We start from the raw sequence: 19,129 nt of genomic DNA, 5'->3' as shown, positions 1-19,129 counted from the left end.
GCAAAACAAGAGAGAGGAATTCAAAATGAGGAGAGAGAATCTTTTTGATGCTCAAGCGGCACTTTACCGCAAGTATTACCGCGTGCATTTCCGCGAATATTGCCGCGCACATTACCGCTAAAGCTGGACCCCCTCCCCCCCCCTCTCTCGCGGGTTTCCATTTAAATCCAATACAACTCAAAATGTATTTACACACTACAACTCCTACACTCTCCAAAATGCTTGCTCACTTCACTTAATCTCTCTTTCACTCTAAAAATTCTATACATAAATCATTGAACTCACAACAAAACCATTACAAATACTATTCATAAGCACATAACGAAACATTTGCAAATTAATCATATACTACACCAAGTGAAAGAATGGAGAGTTTTATTAATTCTCATCTTGTATAAGATCTCTACAAGCACTAGGATCCATATTTAGACCCATAGTATTCAAATCAATAAACAAATTTAGAGATTCTTCCTCCTCTCCATCACCTCCTGTAGAATCATCATCGCTTTCTCCCTCTTCCTCCTCCTCAAGATGACTATTTGCAAGGCTTGGCTGAACTTCTTCAACTTCTACTACATCTTCCTCTGCATCTCGTGGTGATGGTATGATGGGATCAATTACTGGCTCAATGTCCGTCTCTGCAAAGATAGATCTACCCCGCGGCGTGACTGGAATGACAAACCAAAGTCTTCTTTGATATATACATGGCACATAAAAGACCTGTACGTCACACACAAAGAATAAGCTGATATACATAACTTAAATTTTTAATTTAAGTTAATTGCACATAGCCTAAATTACCTGCTCGCAACTACTAGGATACACCAAGTTGTCATTTTTTCCCCGATGGAATTGGGTGGAATCCACCATAATGAGCCCATTTTCATGTCTTTTGACCTCACCCGCAAACCATCGGCACTCAAAGAGGAATTTGTGAAAAGATTTGAAATCCACTTTGATTATTCTCTCTATAGTACCACAATATCTGACCTCATCTGTTGTTGTGTCAAAGTTTCCCATCAGACCACAATCATTAGTGGTCCGACGCTCATCTATCTTGCGGGTGCGAAAATGTCGGCCTTCCGACCAAATGGAGTTGAAAATGAGACGCTGCAATCACAATGCATAAGATGTTACATCGCATTTCATTAAGTGATTTGCATACATGCATACATAACATATACACACTCACTTTGCGCAAGCATCCTCGCGCATACTCCCATTCTTTAGGGCTTATTTGTTCTCCTTGTGCTTTGGCATTGGTCATGGCATTATGGATCCACTCTACTTGAATCAAATCAGGATATTTTGTAATCTCTTTAGGAAAAGGAGGTGCACGTCTACCTCCATGGGACCTCTTCCATGCATCTCTATCCCTTTCTCTAGCTGCGCGGGCTTCCAAGTACATATTGACCCATTTGGTCATGATAGTGGCATTGAGTAAAGAGTAGTTGTTGACTATGGCATGAAACTCTCTATCCATGACCAAGAGTGAGCCTTTTCCACTGGGAATGGTTGAGTGCTTCCTAGGATCCTCTTCCTCACTCCACAGACGAGGCAATGATGGATCCACTGTGATGAGATACTGTGAGACATACACAAATGCCTCTTGCACCACCCAACCTTCTGCCATGCTCGCCTGAAAACATTAAAACCACATATTTTTATTAGTAACTCCATAGCGTATAAATGCTATCTATATTGTATTGATTTTGCATACCTCCGGTTGTGACCTCAATCTAACAAAATCCTTTAAAGTCTTCAAGAATCTCTCCAAGAAGAACATCCATCTAGAGTAAACCACCCCACAAATGGAAATCTCCTCAACAAGGTGAAGCAATAGATGTATTTGGCTAACAAGGATTGTACGTGGGAATGCATCCTCAATAGCACACACTGCCTCTACGGCTAGCTGATGGGCTACTGGTATGGCTTCTACTTCTATCTCCTTGGAGCTCACAAATCTACAGGGCAAACGTTATATAGTAGATGAAAAAAATTTCCAAAGTTCATGCATGCAAAACATGATATAGTACTTGAAAAAAACCCATTACCTCACAATCTCACCCACTCCCAATCCCATTGACCAATACACACACTAATCACACACTAATTAGTGTGTGCATTGGCCAATGTGATTGGTCAATGCACACACTAATTAGTTTGGGATTAGTGTGTGCATTGGTCAATTGGATTGGCCAATACACACACTATTTAGTGTGTGATTAGTGTGTGCACAAGCCAATTGGATTGGCCAATACACACACTAATTAGTATCTGTTAACACACACTAATTTGTGTGTGATTAGTGTGTGCATTGGCCAATGTGATTGGTCAATGCACACACTAATTAGTTTGGGATTAGTGTGTGCATTGGCCAATGTGATTGGTCAATGCACACACTAATTAGTTTGGGATTAGTGTGTGCATTGGTCAATTGGATTGGCCAATACACACACTATTTAGTGTGTGATTAGTGTGTGCATTGGCCAATGATAATTGGTCAATGCACACACTAATTAGTATGTGTTAACACACACTAATTTGTGTGTGATGAGTGTGTGCATTGGCCAATGTGATTGGTCAATGCACACACTAGTTAGTTTGGGATTAGTGTGTGAATTGGTCAATTGGATTGGCCAATACACACACTATTTAGTGTGTGATTAGTGTGTGCACAAGCCAATTGGATTGGCCAATACACACACTATTTAGTGTGTGCATTGGTCAATTGGATTGGCCAATACACACTAAAACACACACTAATTATGTTAAATTAAACAACAATCAACACAAAAACATAAACATACCTCCATGATTAAGTCGTAGGTGACGTATTAGGCCCCAATGGCTGTCCATTTTGAGTGGGAGACCGCTATGGGCGAGAAAGAGGACGAAAGGGCAACGGGTGCGAGGATGTATACGCGTCAAGTTGAGGCCAGATCCCATCAGACTCCTACGCATTATGGTTCGGGAGGAAAAACGGCTTGAAAAGACAAATATGTAAGTAAAAATATTAGTTTTATTGTAAAAAATCTAATGTTTTTCATTTAATTAATTGGTTGCTATTTTTTGTCAGTATAACATTACCATGAGTCGCCCGACCAGAGATGTGCAGAGATATAGAGAGAACCATACCGAGTATCAAACTTGGTGTTGGTTGTTTGAAAATCAACCAACCAACACCAAATCAAATTGGTGTTGGTGTTGGTGTTGGTGTTGGTTGTTTGAAAATCAAATGATCTCTCGAGAGGAGTTCGAATATGCGTGCAGAAGTCTGCAACATGTAAGTTAATCTTATTTAAATAATCAAATTGTTGATTTCATATCAAATATTAAATAACAAAGTGTTAATTGTTTCTTTTTTATGGTTTTGCAGAATCAAAGAGTTCCACGCGAAATCCACCAACTCCCCCATGAGCATCCTCTATTTTGTATACGCAGGCCCCGTTTGCCCTATCCCACATGACCATACTCTATTTTGTCCACGCGGGCTTTTTTTGCCCTTTATGTAAATGCAATACCTATGATTTTTTGGCTCAATACCTCCCCCAATTGTAATTCCACTTATGTAAATGAAATTATCAATCTTTTTTTGGTTCAATGTATTGTCCAATTGTGATATTTTGTTGTAATTAATAATAATTTTGTAAAATAACTAAAATAAATAAAAAAATAGATGACCTTTTGGATGGTCCTGCAAAGGACAATCCAAATGGTCATCTGTTTTTTTATAATAAATCCTGCCGCGGTAATGCCCGCGATAACAAGCACGTGGTAATGTTTGCGGGTATGTTTGCAGCAAAAAACGTGGTAATAGGCGAGGAAATATAGCCGCAACCGTTACCGCGGATTTTACCGCCAGACCATTACCGCAAAGTTTTCCGCAGTGTTTTCCGCGTACAGGAATTTTTATATTTCAAGTTTGTTTGTTTTTTTGCGGTAATGTGAGCGATAATACCGCGCATATGTTGTAGTGACACAGGAGCTTCAAGCACACTATCTCTCTCTTTCCCACAAATTGCTTCCTCCATCGCCGGATTGAAGCCTCCCCCATCCCCCATTTTTTTGTTTTTTTTCTTGAAAACAAGGGCAGCGTTCATTAAATTTGCTCCAAAATTCACCCCTCAACCTTCCCACCTACCTTCTATTTTACTCAAGGGGCATTTCACGCAAGTTCTCTCGAAGCACTCGACGGTACCTCAACATTTGAAAAAAGGGGGGGGGGGGGGGGGGGTTCAGCGGCATTTCACAAAAATTGACGGTGGCTTTCACCCAGAGGGGTCACTGAAATTTTCAGAGTAGCACTAAATTCAAGCAGCATTGTTCGATCGATCGGCAGCTTGTTCCAACCATAGCGACTTTGTCCGCCGAAGTTGTGCCTGCCATTGACCGTAGCGTCTTTTGCCAACGTGTGCTTGTCGACATTAGAAAGGATGTGACTATTTCTTACATGCTTTTTACTTAGCGTTGTGCATTCCGTTATTTTTGCATTTTTTAACATTTGCAAGAAAATAAAAAAATGTATGCTCGTCATAGTTCGTCCCCCACATCGCCTTTTCCACCATTAGGGTTTTTCGGTCTTCTCTCTTCGGTCGCGGGCCTAGCCCCGATCGAGTTGTCTGACGCCAGATGATGACCCGCCCTGAGGCACATGACCGCCGTAGACCTTGTGCCAGACCCGGCGCGCCTGTAGTGGCCGCCAGAGCTGATGACCCTAGTCTCACCGATAAGTTGGATGATATGGAGATCGATGCCACCGAGCGGGCCGAGGAGGATCTCTTGGACTATGGCTCGGATGACTATGACCTCGTCGACCCTATCAACCTCTTGTCAAAGATCGATCTCTCTAGCAGGATGTTCCATTATTTCACTATCAAATTGACGACCTTAGCAAAGATACATGCTCATTTAGTCACGATGCTACAAGGCATCTCCACGCGGTTAGACGCACTGACAGCCGCTTTGGCTAGTGTCCCAACTCCTCGCAATAGATAGTCCCGGATGAGCGTAGCCTCGCCAGTGGTCACAGGGGTACAGGTCGATATACCTGTACAGGCTGCGGCGCGGATGAGCGTAGCCTCGCCAGTGGTCAAAGGGGTACAGGTCGATATACCTGCGAGACTGTTTGTAGAGACAATCTCATACTTGCTTTAAGGACCTAAAGCCGCCAAGCTTTGGGGGCAAGGATAGGGAGAGGAACAAGGATTCTTATAACCATGTTCCTAGCAAAGTGGTTAGACTTGCATGCACTACGATAGCAGCATAGCCATTGTGAGCGGGATGGAAACACACAGAACGCCTCTATAACGACCCGACACACACTCTTGGGAAGATACACACACACACACACACTAGGGGCACCACTCGGCTTACACAACACACCTGGCCGAGACAGGGAACACACCTATGGAGTGAGAGGAGAGAGACTATCCACTTGCCCACTCCACACAAAGACACACACACACACCCAAAAAACTCAGCTCAAAAGAGGAGAACTTATGATAATTAGATACAAATGAACTTGGGCCAACACCAATGGGGCAAACAACTCACACAATATGGGTAAAATATGCCAGATACAATCACAAATTGGAGAAGAAGCTTCATTCATAGGAGAAACTTACACAGCCAAAACAGCAGAAAAAGAGGGATGAATTTGGAAAAATGGACAGTGCCATCGCGTCCGGAACGGCCCAAAACTCCAGTCTACAATGTCAAAGTGCTCAAATTCGACATCGGATGAGCAGTTTACGACCAAAACAGGCTCCAAAAACCCCAAAAATACACATGCGGCTGTTCCTCCTCTCTTCTCCACGTTTTTTCTGGTCTTCTCTCTATTTTTTTAGTTCCCACACTTAGCTTTATTAGTTGGGCACCCTTGGTCTTTTAGATGACCTCAAACTGACCCCGAACAGGCCAGAAACTGACCTCGCAGTGCATAGTTGTCACCCTGCTGCATCTATACGCACACCTGGCACTCGACTTTTTTCAATAATGCATCCCACCACCACGTGAAGTGGCCCCAAAATATGGTCTTCATGATGACCTCTCTGCATAATTATCACAACAAAACATCCACGTCGTGTCCGTACTTATCCACGTGCAAGTCTTGACCCCGTTCGGCCTCCTGACGCCAATAGATGCCATCTGACGCACCTGCTTACCTCATGTCGTCGGCCCGCGGATAGCTTCCTCGAGAAGTTTTACGTGCTACCAACTCCTCATTATTGTAGAAAAAACACACTAGTACTGGTAACGATGAAAATCGATGCACTATGTACATGCTGTCCTACTTGTACACATGTGGGCCCCACGTAACCACCTGGCTCTGGAAAATGGGCAATTCTTTATTTGATGCACCATGCATGTGTATGTACATATGCGCAATCCCTTGCTCCAAAAAACTCCTGACATAATTTTCCCATCCCCTAGCCTGCTAGAGCATTCATGCTCAGCAGCAGCAGCACTAGTAGATTCTCATTCCACCTGGATCAAAAGGCCAAAGGCATATCGCCTGATTCACAAGAAGCATCATAACACCACACCTACATTTGTCAACAATCAACCAAAATGCACCATAGGCATATCCAACTAACACATCCGCCCTGTCTGAAGTTCCAAAAGCATAAATATTGCATGCCACATTCAACCCAACCGATAGAGACAACTCAAGTGACTCATCACCTGGCATCTTGGCTTCACCAGCCATAGCAACAACTTGCAAATCATGCACCAAAGTAACTAAAAGCATTGTGTGAAGGTAAAGTTGTTGATATCCAAAGCACAAAAGTATCCCCGCAGCACACATATCCCTAGCATAGGCATCCACATAGCTGAGGTTGGACTCATATATGCCAAACCCCTTCTCATCATCATAAGCATACTCATCATCACACATAACTTTATCCACATCATAATCATGGCTAGCACCACTATCCATAGCTTCTAGCATGGGTTCATCAGTCTCCAAGAATACAGATCCCTGCTCTAAACCACAATCATGCTCACAAATCGGTTCAATCACTGCACATACATCAAAATATGGCTTCAAAACAGGCTCCACATGCAACAAATCCACAAAATGGCTCTCAACCTTGCCCTCTTCCCTAATTTCCAAGGAACTAGTATCCAAAGATACGTGCTCATCATCAATAACCTCAACGTCACACTCACACCCAGAATCACAAGGTACACAAGTAGCCAATGCATCCTCTTCAAGACTTTTCAATCCTGTATCCAAAGCGTTACTCACCTCTTTAGGCTCTTCCATAAACCTGTCAACCTGCAAGACCTCTTTATGCTTCACAATAGTCCTTGGGAAGAAACGCGAAACATCATAGGCTAGGCTACTTTTCACCTGCTTAGGCTTAACTTCATCTTCCATGTCAAATCCATCTTGCACATGCATACCTATACTGATACCATGTTCCTCAAGACGCTTAAACTTCCATTCCTTGTTCTTTGCAATGCATACCGCATCTTCAAAATACTCGGGCATCTTCAACTCAACCTCGAACCGCAACCAAGGTGACAAACCATCAACAAAAGAACTTTTCTTCAATGAACAAGGGGGGGTCTCATCCTTAAGAGCAACACACCAACGAGTCCATAAATCTGTAAAACCTTGTACATAGGCATCAACACCTTGACAAGAACCTTGTGAAGGAGTACGAGCGGAAGTGTGACGCGAGAGAGAGTGCGAGAAGAAGAGCACGACGATATGGTGAACTCGCTCTACTGTAATGTGTAGAGCATAGTGAGTTCTTATTAGGTTTTAACAAAAGAATATGTGTACATACCTGGCGGCCCGCCCACTTACCTGGGCGACCACATTGGGCTTTATACCCCAACAACCTCCCACTTAAATTCCAATGTGGTATTGTAAGTGTGAGAGAGGCTACTATACAAGCTAATATACAAGAGATGTAGAGAAGTGATGTACTACCCTACACCTAACTGCTTGCGAAAATGCGCAAAGCTCTCTGAGGGAAATCCTTTTGTAAGTAGATCAGCAGGATTTTCTGTGGTGTGAACTTTGACAAGCTGAAGTTTCTTATCCTCGAGCATTTCCCTGATGAAATAATACTTCACATCCACATGCTTTGTCTTTGAGTGATAAACTGGATTGCGAGCCAATTGTATAGCACTTTGACTATCACAATATAACACAAGCATCTCTTCTTTGATTCCCAAATCTGTTACTAGTCGATTAAGCCAAATTGATTCTTTGCATGCCTCTGATGCTGCAACATATTCAGCCTCTGTAGTAGACTGAGTAACACAATCTTGTAATCTAGAACGCCATGATACTACTCCACCAGCCAATGTAAAGACATACCCTGACGTAGACCTTCGGTTGTCTAAGTCACCTGCATAATCTGAGTCTGTAAAACCCTTTACACTTAGCTCCTGACTCCCATAGCATATACGCATACTCTTGGTAGCTTTCAGGTATCTCAATATTCCTTTCACTGCCTCCCAATGTTTCTTGCCTGGGTTTGACATGTATCGACTTACTCCTCCCACTGCAAATGCAATGTCCGGGCGAGTGGCAATCATTGCATACATCAAACTACCCACTGTAGACGCATATGGAATCTTATCCATTTCAGCATGTTCTTCCTCAGACACAGGACAATCTTGTTTGCTAAGTTTCACATATGGTGGCAATGGAACACTCAATGCCTTTCCCTTCTCCATATTGAAACGTTGCAAAACCTTGTCAATATACTCTGTTTGAGATAACAAAATCAACTTCTTTGATCTATCTCTCTCAATGAGCATACCAAGTATATGACTTGCCTCACCCATGTCTTTCATGTCAAACGATTTTTCCATCTTTGACTTCATAGCTGAAATTTATTCCAAGTGCTTGCCAGCAATCAACATGTCATCCACATACAAAATAAGGATCAACCAACTACCATCCTTAGCCTTCTTTGTATATAGAGAGTGATCGAACTCACTACGTTTGTAGCCTTGAGAAAGCATAAACTTGTGGAATTTATGGTACCATGCCCTCGGTGATTGTTTTAAGCCATAAAGACTCTTTAACAACTGGCATACCCAATCTTCCTTGCCTTTCTCAAAAAACCCTTCTAGCTGCTGCATGTAAATTTCCACATCTAAATCATCATGCAAGAACGCTGTCTTGACATCCATTTGGTGCAACACCAAATCTAATATGGCAACCAATGCAAGAAAGCATCTCAATGTAGTCATCTTGACCACCGGCGAGAAGACTTTCTCAAAGTCAATGCCTTGTTCTTGCTTAAAGCCCTTGGCAACAAGCCTTGCTTTGTACTTTGGCTGACTATCATGAGCGGTGATCTTATACCTGTAAACCCATTTACAAGGTAGAGCCTTTTTGTCCCATGGTAATTTAACTAGCTTCCATGTTTGGTTTTTATGCAGAGCTGTCATCTCTGACTGCATGGCCAATTGCCAATTCCCGGAGTCCTTCATTTGCACTGCTTCCTTGTAACATGAAGGCTCATTGCAATCAGTCAACATGACATAGTTCATAGATGAAACAAACCTATTTGGAGATCGCGTGACACGTCCAGATCTACGCACAATAGGTGGCTCAGGCTCAGCCACAACCTGTGGTTCCAATCTATCCTGTCCTTGCTCCTCTTGAGCCCTGACATTTTGTCTTGCACGTGCAGGTCCATCTTCTTGGAAGACAACTCTTCTAATCTCCTCAACCCTCTCTGGTTTAGAATGATATTTGGATTCATTAAAGTGAACATCATTGCTGCGGACAACCTTTCTGGATTCGGGATCCCAAAGTCTGTACCCCATCTCACCAGAATTACCATAGCCAAGAAAGATGCACTTTCTACTCTTTGGCTCAAGTTTGTTCCTAAATTCCTTTGGAACCTGAGTATATGCCTCACAGCCAAAGACTCTGAGATGCTTGTATGAGGGCATTTTGCCTGACCATACCAACTCTAGCACTGAATCCTTTTGCAAAACCTTGCTAGGAGATATATTTACAAGATGAACAGCTGTTGATACAGCTTCAGCCCAAAACCCATTTGGCAGTTGTGCATTAGACAACATACTTCTGAAATTCTCTTGTATGGTCCTATTCATCCTCTCAGTAACACCATTTTGAGGAGGATTGTAAGGAGCAGTAAGTTCACGTTTTATACCTTTTGACTCACAAAAGTCCTGAAAGGCATTTGAAACATACTCTCCACCATTGTCAGTGCGTAAGCATTTAAGCTTCTTGCCACTCTGATTCTCCACAAGTGTCACAAACGTTTTGAAAACACTCAATGCTTCATCCTTGTGCTTGAGAAAGTAAACCCATACTTTCTTGGAGTAATCATCTATAAATGTCATAAAGTAAGAAGCTCCCCCTAGAGATAGGTTAGGCATAGGTCCACACAAATCACTATGAACAAGTGCCAACTGTGTATCTCTTCTATTGCTTCTATGATTATGTGGCTGCTGTGTTTGCTTACCATACAGACAATGTTCACAGAATTCAAAATCATTAAATGAAAAGCCAGGCAAATAACCAAAACGAGACAAGATTTCCATTCCCTTCTTGGACATATGTCCTAACCGGCTATGCCACAAAGAAACGTTCGGCTGCTCGGTTACATTGATTACATTTTTAGAGACATTTGATACATAAATCATGTAAAGTCCTCCAGACTTTACTCCATGTGCTACTGTCATAGAACCCTTGGATATCTTCCACATGTTCTAACCAAAAGTGGTGACGTAGCCAGCATCATCAAGTAAACCTGTGTTGATCAAGCTCTTTGTAAGTGCGGGAACATGTCTCACATTCTTCAACGTGAAAGAGGAGCCATTCTGAAACTTCAATTGAACATCTCGAACACCTAAGATCTCACATGTCTGCCCATTGCCTAACCGAACATGATCTTTAGTGGTCACATAAGAGGTAAACCACTCCTTGTTTGGAGACACATGAAGTGATGCCCCTAAGTCTATAATCCACTCACTCAGTGCATTTCCATCAGATGCTGTAAGAAGAGCTGAGTCCATTGTATTCTTCAAGAAGTAGATGTCTCCTGACACTAGAGTGCCATCCTCTGCAACAGTGTTTGTCACATTTATTTCTTGAATCTTCACTGAGGACTTGTTCTTCTCACCATGGTCTTCAGCTTTCTCTTTGCCTTTTTCTGCTTTCCATTCTCTGCAGTCTCTTTTCATGTGACCCTTCTTGCCACAATGGTAGCATTCTATGTCACTCTTGCCTTTAGCACTGCGGGACTTGCTATGAGACTGATTCCTCTTTCCACCTTTGTACTTTTCTTTGGTCCTTCCCCTGACAATTAAGGTTGTTCCTTTGCCTTTGTCCATTGTCTTTCTATTGGTTTCTTCAGTAAGCAGACTTCCTTCTACACCTGCTATGTTCAAACCATCTGGAGGTGCAGAATTACTCAAAGCTGTGCGAAAAGTGTCCCAACTTTCCGACAATGTGATCAACAGGAACATAGCTCTAACAGGTTCATCAAACTTGACACCTTGAGCTGACAACTGACTATAGATTGTGTTGAATTCATTCAGATGATTGGACATAGGTGTCCCTTCTTTCATCTTCAAGTCAACAAGCTTCTTAAGCCAGTATACCTGTGAAGCTGCACTCTGCTTCTCATAAAGATCACTCAGCTTTAACCATGCTTGATAAGCCGACATCTTGTTTGCTACATTGAAGTAAACGCTTTCTGCCAAAGTGAGCATAATGGTAGAAAGTGCCAATTCATCCATTTCGCTCCATTCATCTTCGTCCATATCTTCTGGTTTTATCCCCTTGAGCTTTATAGGTTTTATCTGCTTCTTTTGTACCAACACGTGCCAAATCTGTTGCTTCCACAATGGGAAATTTGTTCCATCTAGCTTCTTGATATTGTAAAGAGCAGTGTGATCCAGCCATAGCTACGCTTCACAGTGGTTAACTTTCCTGGGAAAAATTTGGCAGAGTTTCCCCTGTAAACTAACCTCTGAACCAATATCAACCTGTCAAATGAACCAAGAAAGCTTCAGATTTTGCATAAATTTCGACAGAGTTTCCTTTGTAAAATGGCTCTGGTGTACTCAAAAACAGACCAAAAAACAGCTCAAAAACACTGTCTCTCTGACACTGTAAGCTGTGGGTAAACCTGTCCTGCACTTGTACTGTCTCTGACTGTTCTGTCACTATCCTATAAGCATAGACTGGGACAATGTCTTAAAGAAAAGATGCAATCCCAACTGTCTAACTCACAGTCAATACATCCTAGCTACCTATCTAAGGGTGCTCGAGGGATCGCTCCAAGACCTGTATCACCGAAAGGATCTCAACATTCGAGAATCCCCCAGCTCAATAAAACCTCACTCGACCCTCAACAAAGGCTGTAGTAAATCTAACAATACATAGACTTCCCACAAAGTCATACATCCACAAATTTCCCACTGTATGTTGTAACCGATGCGGCGGTTGTTTGCTGCATGACTCACAGCCAGCAAACCCTCAACAAACATACATCATCTCTGACAATACATCCCATGTGGAAGTACCTGCAATGTCAGGATGAAATCTGGAATATCAAGCAGCAAACACAAGCTACTTGATGAGCTAGTGGATGTCGCCTACAGTCTGTGTGTAGATGCGCCCGTGTCGTATGTGACACGCCTCCAAGAACTGTGAGCCGTCCTTCGATGTGTAGACAGCCACAAATCAACACTCTGGGAGTGTCGATATCCTCAGCACCTGCAGTCGTAGGCCGAAAACCCCAAATTTGCAGAGTCGGATCTGCACCCGCCGAGACCACGTAGTCGAAAATGGCCTGCGCAGACCTTTGTCGAAGCCGAACGGTGGCCGAGATGACCTCAGAATGAAATTCTGACAACACCAAGGCCTTCGGGCCCTCCCACAAGATTTGGGGCCGTGTCTTCGCCTGTCGAATTTCACTCCAATCTGAGCTGGTGACTCTAGCCTCCTGCAGTGCTGCCCCGAGCCTCGATCTGAGCTCTGATACCAGTTGAAGGAGTACGAGCGGAAGTGCGACGCGAGAGAGAGTGCGAGAAGAAGAGCACGACGATATGGTGAACTCGCTCTACTGTAATGTGTAGAGCATAGTGAGTTCTTATTAGGTTTTAACAAAAGAATATGTGTACATACCTGGCGGCCCGCCCACTTACCTGGGCGACCACATTGGGCTTTATACCCCAACACCTTGCTTAAGAGAATTGAGCTCATTCCATACTGCATTTGCATCTTCCACAACCTGGAAATGCTCTAAAAAAGCTTCTATAAACTTGTCAAGACTCAAACCATAAGAAGAAGCCACTGCTTCTTTAGCTTCCAAATCCATGAGCCAAACACGGGCCTCATCTTTCAAAAGCAATCCCAATAGCCTCAAAATCTTCTCCTCATCACACATATTGTTGCTTATGCATGCCACCCCGACTTGCTCCAGAAAGTCTTCCGCATCTTCACCACTTGTTCCATGAAATTCCGGATAAGAGAAAGCCATGGCTACCCAAGTTTAATGCTTTGAGAACCCCTTCGAACACACGTGCAAGAACCCAAAACTTTTCACTACCCAATCCCCAGAAACTTCAATGGAGCTCAGCTTTAGATAAGGACAAACACATGCACATCAAATGAGTTTTCATAGTTGATCATCGGAATTACAACAGGCAAAGGACATTCCAGTATCTCCCTTAATCTTCTTGGCCCGAACATAAAGACTATACGCTGCTGGAAAAAAATCTTCCTGGACACATGAACATTAATCTGGATTCTTTGAGTTAAATGAAAAGGAGTGAAGTGAGGTCCATTTTGATCATCCATTAAAGCCAACCGTGAAGCTCCCAAGAAAGCACACCTGTCTTATCCTCTGACTTTGCCAAAATTTCAGCAGCATAATAGCATAAATGGCTCACAAGACCAAAAAACCAGCCATCATAACTTGGAAAAATTTTGGCAGAGTTTCCCCAGAAGTAGAGCAGTGAGAACTTAAAATATAGACTGTATATGTATGCATAAACTGTCAACAATAGAACCCGAGCATCAAATAGGAATCACTAATACATAGCCTATGGCGAGGTCACGAAAAGGGTGCTCCAGCCACCTGTATCACCGAAAGGATCTCCACATTTGAGAATCCCCCAGCTCAATAAAACCTCACGCTATTGACCCTCACACGAAGGCTCATGCAAATCGCGTATAGTCAAGTCTCAAAAATGACTATCTTCCAGACCAAGTCTCAGAAATGGCTGGGACTACCAAATAAAACCAAATACGGCTTCACAAAGGCGTACAATGGCAGTTTCCACAAGTAACGTACAATCCAACAGACAATGCGCTCAAACAGGCACCAAATAATGCATACCCACAACAACTGCAAGTGACACCACTGCTAGTATATCACTGTACTCCAGCTACATGTACCTGTTTGAATCACTTGTACCTATAGCTATCCCTATAACCTGTAATCTGTAATCTGTAGTCTGCAACCTGTAATCCCGAATCTCGAAGCTCGAAGCTCGAAGCAGAAGGTACTCGAAGAAGATCCTCCGTGGGGGTGCCAAAAGAATGTGAGCGGGATGGAAACACACAGAACCCCTCTATAATGACCCGACACACACTCTTGGGAAGATACACACACACACACACACACTAGGGGCACCACTCGGCTTACACAACACACCTGGCCGAGACAGGGAACACACCTCTGGAGTGAGAGGAGAGAGACTATCCACTTGCCCACTCCACACAGAGACACACACACACACACACACACACACCCAAAAAACTCAGCTCAAAAGAGGAGAACTTATGATAATTAGATACAAATGAACTTGGGCCAACACCAATGGGGCAAACAGCTCACACAATATGGGTAAAATATGCCAGATACAATCACAAATTGGAGAAGAAGCTTCATTCATAAGAGAAACTTACACAACCAAAACAACAGAAAAAGAGGGAGGAATTTGGCAAAATTGATAGAGCCATCGCGTTCGGAACGGCCCAAAACCCCAATCTACAATGTCAAAGTGCTCAAATCCGACATCGGATGAGCAGTTTACGGCCATAACAGGCTCCAAAAACCCCAAAAATACACATGCGGCTGTTCCTCCTCTCTTCTCCATGTTTTTTCTGGTCTTCTCTCTATTTTTTCAGTTCCCACACTTAGCTTTATTAGTTGGTCACCCTTGGTCTTTTAGATGACCTCAAACGGACCCCGAACAGGCCAAAAACTGACCTCGCAGTGCATAGTTGTCACCCTGCTGCATCTATACGCACACCTGGCACTCGACTTTTTTCAATAATGCATCCCACCACCACATGAAGTGGCCCCAAAATATGGTCTTCATGATTACCTCTCTGCATAATTATCACAACAAAACATCCACGTCATGTCCGTACTTATCCACGTGCAAGTCTTGACCCCGTTCGGCCTCCTGACGCCACTAGATGCCATCTGACGCACCTGCTTACCTCATGTCGTCGGCCCGCGGATAGCTTCCTCGAGATGTTTTACGCGCTACCAACTCCTCATTATTGTAGAAAAAACACACTAGTACTGGTAACGATGAAAATCGATGCACTATGTACATGCTGTCCTACTTGTACACATGTGGGCCCCACGTAACCACCTGGCTCTGGAAAATGGACAATTCTTTATTTGATGCACCATGCATGTGTATGTACATATGCGCAATCCCTTGCTCCAAAAAACTCCTGACATAATTTTCCCACCCCCTAGCCTGCTAGAGCATTCATGCTCAGCAGCAGCAACACTAGTAGATGCTCATTCCACCTGGATCAAAAGGCCAAAGGCATATCGCCTGATTCACAAGAAGCATCATAACACCACACCTACATTTGTCAACAATCAACCAAAATGTACCATAGGCATATCCAACTAACACATCCGCCCTGTCTGAAGTTCCAAAAGCATAAATATTGCATGCCACATTCAACCCAACCGATAGAGACAACTCAAGTGACTCATCACCTGGCATCTTGGCTTCACCAGCCATAGCAACAACTTGCAAATCATGCACCAAAGTAGCTAAAAGCATTGTGTGAAGGTAAAGTTGTTGATATCCAAAGCACAAAAGTATCCCCGCAGCACACATATCCCTAGCATAGGCATCCACATAGCTGAGGTTGGACTCATATATGCCAAACCCCTTCTCATCATCATAAGCATACTCATCATCACACATAACTTTATCCACATCATAATCATGGCTAGCACCACTATCCATAGCTTCTAGCATGGGTTCATCAGTCTCCAAGAATACAGATCCCTGCTATAAACCACAATCATGCTCGCAAATCGGTTCAATCACTGCACATACATCAAAATATGGCTTCAAAACAAGCTCCACATCCAACAAATCCACAAAATGGCTCTCAGCCTTGCCCTCTTCCCTAATTTCCAAGGAACTAGTATCCAAAGATACGTGCTCATCATCAATAACCTCAACCTCACACTCACACCCAGAATCACAAGGTACACAAGTAGCCAATGCATCCTCTTCAAGACTTTTCAATCCTGTATCCAAAGCGTTACTCACCTCTTTAGGCTCTTCCATAAACCTGTCAACCTGCAAGACCTCTTTACGCTTCACAATAGACCTTGGGAAGAAACGAGAAACATCATAGGCTAGGCTACTTTTCACCTGCTTAGGCTAAATTTCATCTTCCATGTCAAATCCATCTTGCACATGCATACCTATACAGCTTGCTCACATGGTAGCTGCCTCTATCATTGGTTCTTGTGAAGAATTAGACGAAGGTGAAAATGTTGTTGTCAGTGTTCCACATACTAGTAATCTTTCAGCATGGATTGTTCTCAAGAATTTCAAGATGATCCTTCACAAGGTGTTGATGGTCCTCTCAGCACAATGGAAGCATGTGAAGCCAAGCAAAACAATAGGTTTCTTGAAGACGATTGCATTGATAAAAATATTTATGATGTAACAAATGAAGTGGAAGAAATTATGGAGTCAATAGAGGGTATACAAGAGTCTATAGTTGCTGCTAACGATATGTTTACAGGTGCTGATATCACATGGCAAGATGATGATGCGAATAGTGATGCTTCCTTGTCAGGGTTGAGATAAGAGAATGCCATTATTGATGTCTTTTTATCTAATTGTGGTATGTGTGAGAAACATATTATGGATTATTTCTCTATTGCTAGTACCTATTCAGAGGAGGTGCGTGAAGAGTCTTCACAAAGTATCGATGGATCTTTGGCTATCATAGAAGTGTGTGAAGTGGATCAGGATGAAGAGATCTATGAAGATTGCTTGGATGATGTTCTTTGTGTGACTAACATTTTTGACATGACTGAGGTACAGCATATTGGACATGAAGTTTCTTCTTTTGATATTTCTCATGAGCTACATGAAGAAGCAACCCACAATTCTTTGACAGATGATGAGAGTATTCACTGCTCTACTGATCCAAAAGTGGATGCAAATTCACAAGTTACAGCTCTTTTTCAAGGTCAGGTTAGAGTTCCAAGTAATGATGACTCTGACACACTGATGCAAGATTTTCAGAGGTTCGTGATAACTATGAAGTTAGAGGGGGTGAATCACTATTGATTAAGCAAAGGATGCACATGCTTCTTCAGTTTCTTCGACGAGGTTTTGGCTATGGTTGGATCCATATACTCTTTCTACTTATGCTTATGTCAATGCTATTATGGTTACCGGTAAAAGGTATGTACTGTTCCTATATGCTTGCTGAGCAAAAGCTGTCAAATGTTTACGAGAGCTGGGTGTTGCATAATGATTCAAGGGAAGTTTTACTTTACTGTGAGGCTCATATATGCTATGTTCTTGCTATGGTATTCGACCCAAGAGATTTTAAGGTCCTTAAGAAGCAGGTTGAATATGGTTGGGTCTTCTGGATGCACAATGTTATCGGTTGCTGATTGATCCAGGAAGACCAAGCTTACCCCAAGGTTGTTTGATTTCAATTGAGATCAATAATGTATGCTCATGTGGATTTTATGCAGCTCTAGTGCTTGGACAATATCTTCTTAAGACATTTGATCCAGGAGAATAGGTTTATTATTTCTCAGACACTTTACTGATTGCCATCCTTTGGCGTATATTTCTTGTGGGGTTGTGCTCCATAAATCCATGGTTGATACATATGTTTACTGCAATGTACTTTAGAGAGCACTAAGTGCGGCCAGTAAAGCGGTGGCAAGGATACTTCAGTCGATACGTGATCGAAGACTCTTTGGTAGATATGTGGTGAGGATGCTAGAGGAAATAAGTGGCATTGCCTTGGATACATTGTCTGCCAAATATAGTGAGAAGCTCGAAGGCAAGGCCATGAGGCATGTGTGAACGGTTGCCTAAGAGCAGTTTTTTATAAATATATTATATATTAAGTGAAGGAAAAGGCTATTTTGGTCAAGGCGGGCAGCGTGACCAGAAGGAGGAGGAGTCGAAAAGCAAGGAGTTGACGCCGTCGGCCAGCTGGCGGAGGAGGCACGCAGGGAAAGAGTATAAAGAAGTGGGTCAATTGTAGAAAAAAGTCAGTCCGAGAGCCGGGGACGAGCCGCCAGAAGAAAAGTAGAAGTTCGTGGACTGCGGAGGGCCATGAGCCGGGAGCCTGGAAGGAGCAGACAAGGCAGCTAGGGGAGAAGTCGCCGACTGCAGAGAGGGCAATCAAACAGAAAGCACGCGAGGAGAAGAGGAGGAAGTTGATGAGATTTTGGAGGGAGTCGACTGTAGCGAGAAGAGTCTGTGGAGGGCGGCCGAAAGCAGAGTTGAATGCTGAGGGCAGAGAACGATTTACTGAGGGCCAGTGCAAGGAGCAACAGGAGTTGAGAGCGTCTGGCGGTGAAGCGTCAACTGCAGATTAAGGTTGACGAGACAGAGAGTGGCCGGGAGCACTGTCAAGTTCGATTTGTGAGTTGCGAAGTGGAGGCCGAGACGAGCATCTAAGGACATCAAGTGTGAGGGCGGTACTGGTTGAAGTTGACGAGCCTGGCTGCAGACAGCTGGCCGCAGACAGCAAACCAAAATGAGAATAAAGCTCTGCCAAGTTGATTGGGGCGACGAGAAGGGAAGTTAAAGCAACGAGGAAGACACGAGTAGAGACGGCTTTTTTGTT

The 19,129-nt window shown here is 43.2% G+C and overlaps 1 protein-coding gene and 1 long non-coding RNA gene across 2 annotated transcripts in view; both read right to left on the bottom strand.

Moving 5' to 3' along the window:
* Nucleotides 1-325: 325 nt before the first annotated feature.
* LOC147430941 (uncharacterized) lies at nucleotides 326-1,915 on the bottom strand. Its single transcript, XM_086494485.1, has 4 exons — nucleotides 1,721-1,915; nucleotides 1,193-1,639; nucleotides 802-1,110; nucleotides 326-720 (listed from the first exon to the last, which is right to left on the bottom strand). Exons 1-4 carry the CDS (start codon nucleotides 1,784-1,786, stop codon nucleotides 379-381), a joined length of 1,164 nt encoding a protein of 387 aa, XP_086350611.1. The 5' UTR covers nucleotides 1,787-1,915; the 3' UTR covers nucleotides 326-378.
* Nucleotides 1,916-2,848: 933 nt separating this feature from the next.
* The window catches only part of LOC147430939 (uncharacterized), a 43,705-nt gene continuing 27,424 nt past the window's right edge, over nucleotides 2,849-19,129 (bottom strand). The window contains exons 2-3 of the long non-coding RNA XR_015185685.1: nucleotides 3,139-3,277; nucleotides 2,849-2,986 (exon numbers count right to left, since the gene is read on the bottom strand). This is a non-coding gene — a long non-coding RNA (uncharacterized LOC147430939). The remainder of the gene's footprint in view (nucleotides 2,987-3,138; nucleotides 3,278-19,129) is intronic.

The sequence above is a fragment of the Adiantum capillus-veneris genome, chromosome 21 (genome assembly GCF_014529385.1).
Source record: "Adiantum capillus-veneris isolate H3 chromosome 21, ASM1452938v2, whole genome shotgun sequence".
Taxonomy (NCBI): Eukaryota; Viridiplantae; Streptophyta; class Polypodiopsida; order Polypodiales; family Pteridaceae; genus Adiantum; species Adiantum capillus-veneris.
Note: the sequence above shows the minus strand (reverse complement) of the source record. Positions and strands in the feature narration are given on the sequence as shown.

Bases quoted from the DNA above. Each gene is read 5' to 3' on its own strand.
- LOC147430941 (XM_086494485.1), bottom strand. From the start codon at position 1,786: ATGTTCTTCTTGGAGAGATTCTTGAAGACTTTAAAGGATTTTGTTAGA. The intron at 1,111-1,192 runs GTGAGTGTGTAT...TTGTGATTGCAG, and splicing joins CGCGAGGATGCTTGCGCAAA to CGTCTCATTTTCAACTCCAT. The intron at 721-801 runs GTAATTTAGGCT...TGTGACGTACAG, and splicing joins ATCCTAGTAGTTGCGAGCAG to GTCTTTTATGTGCCATGTAT.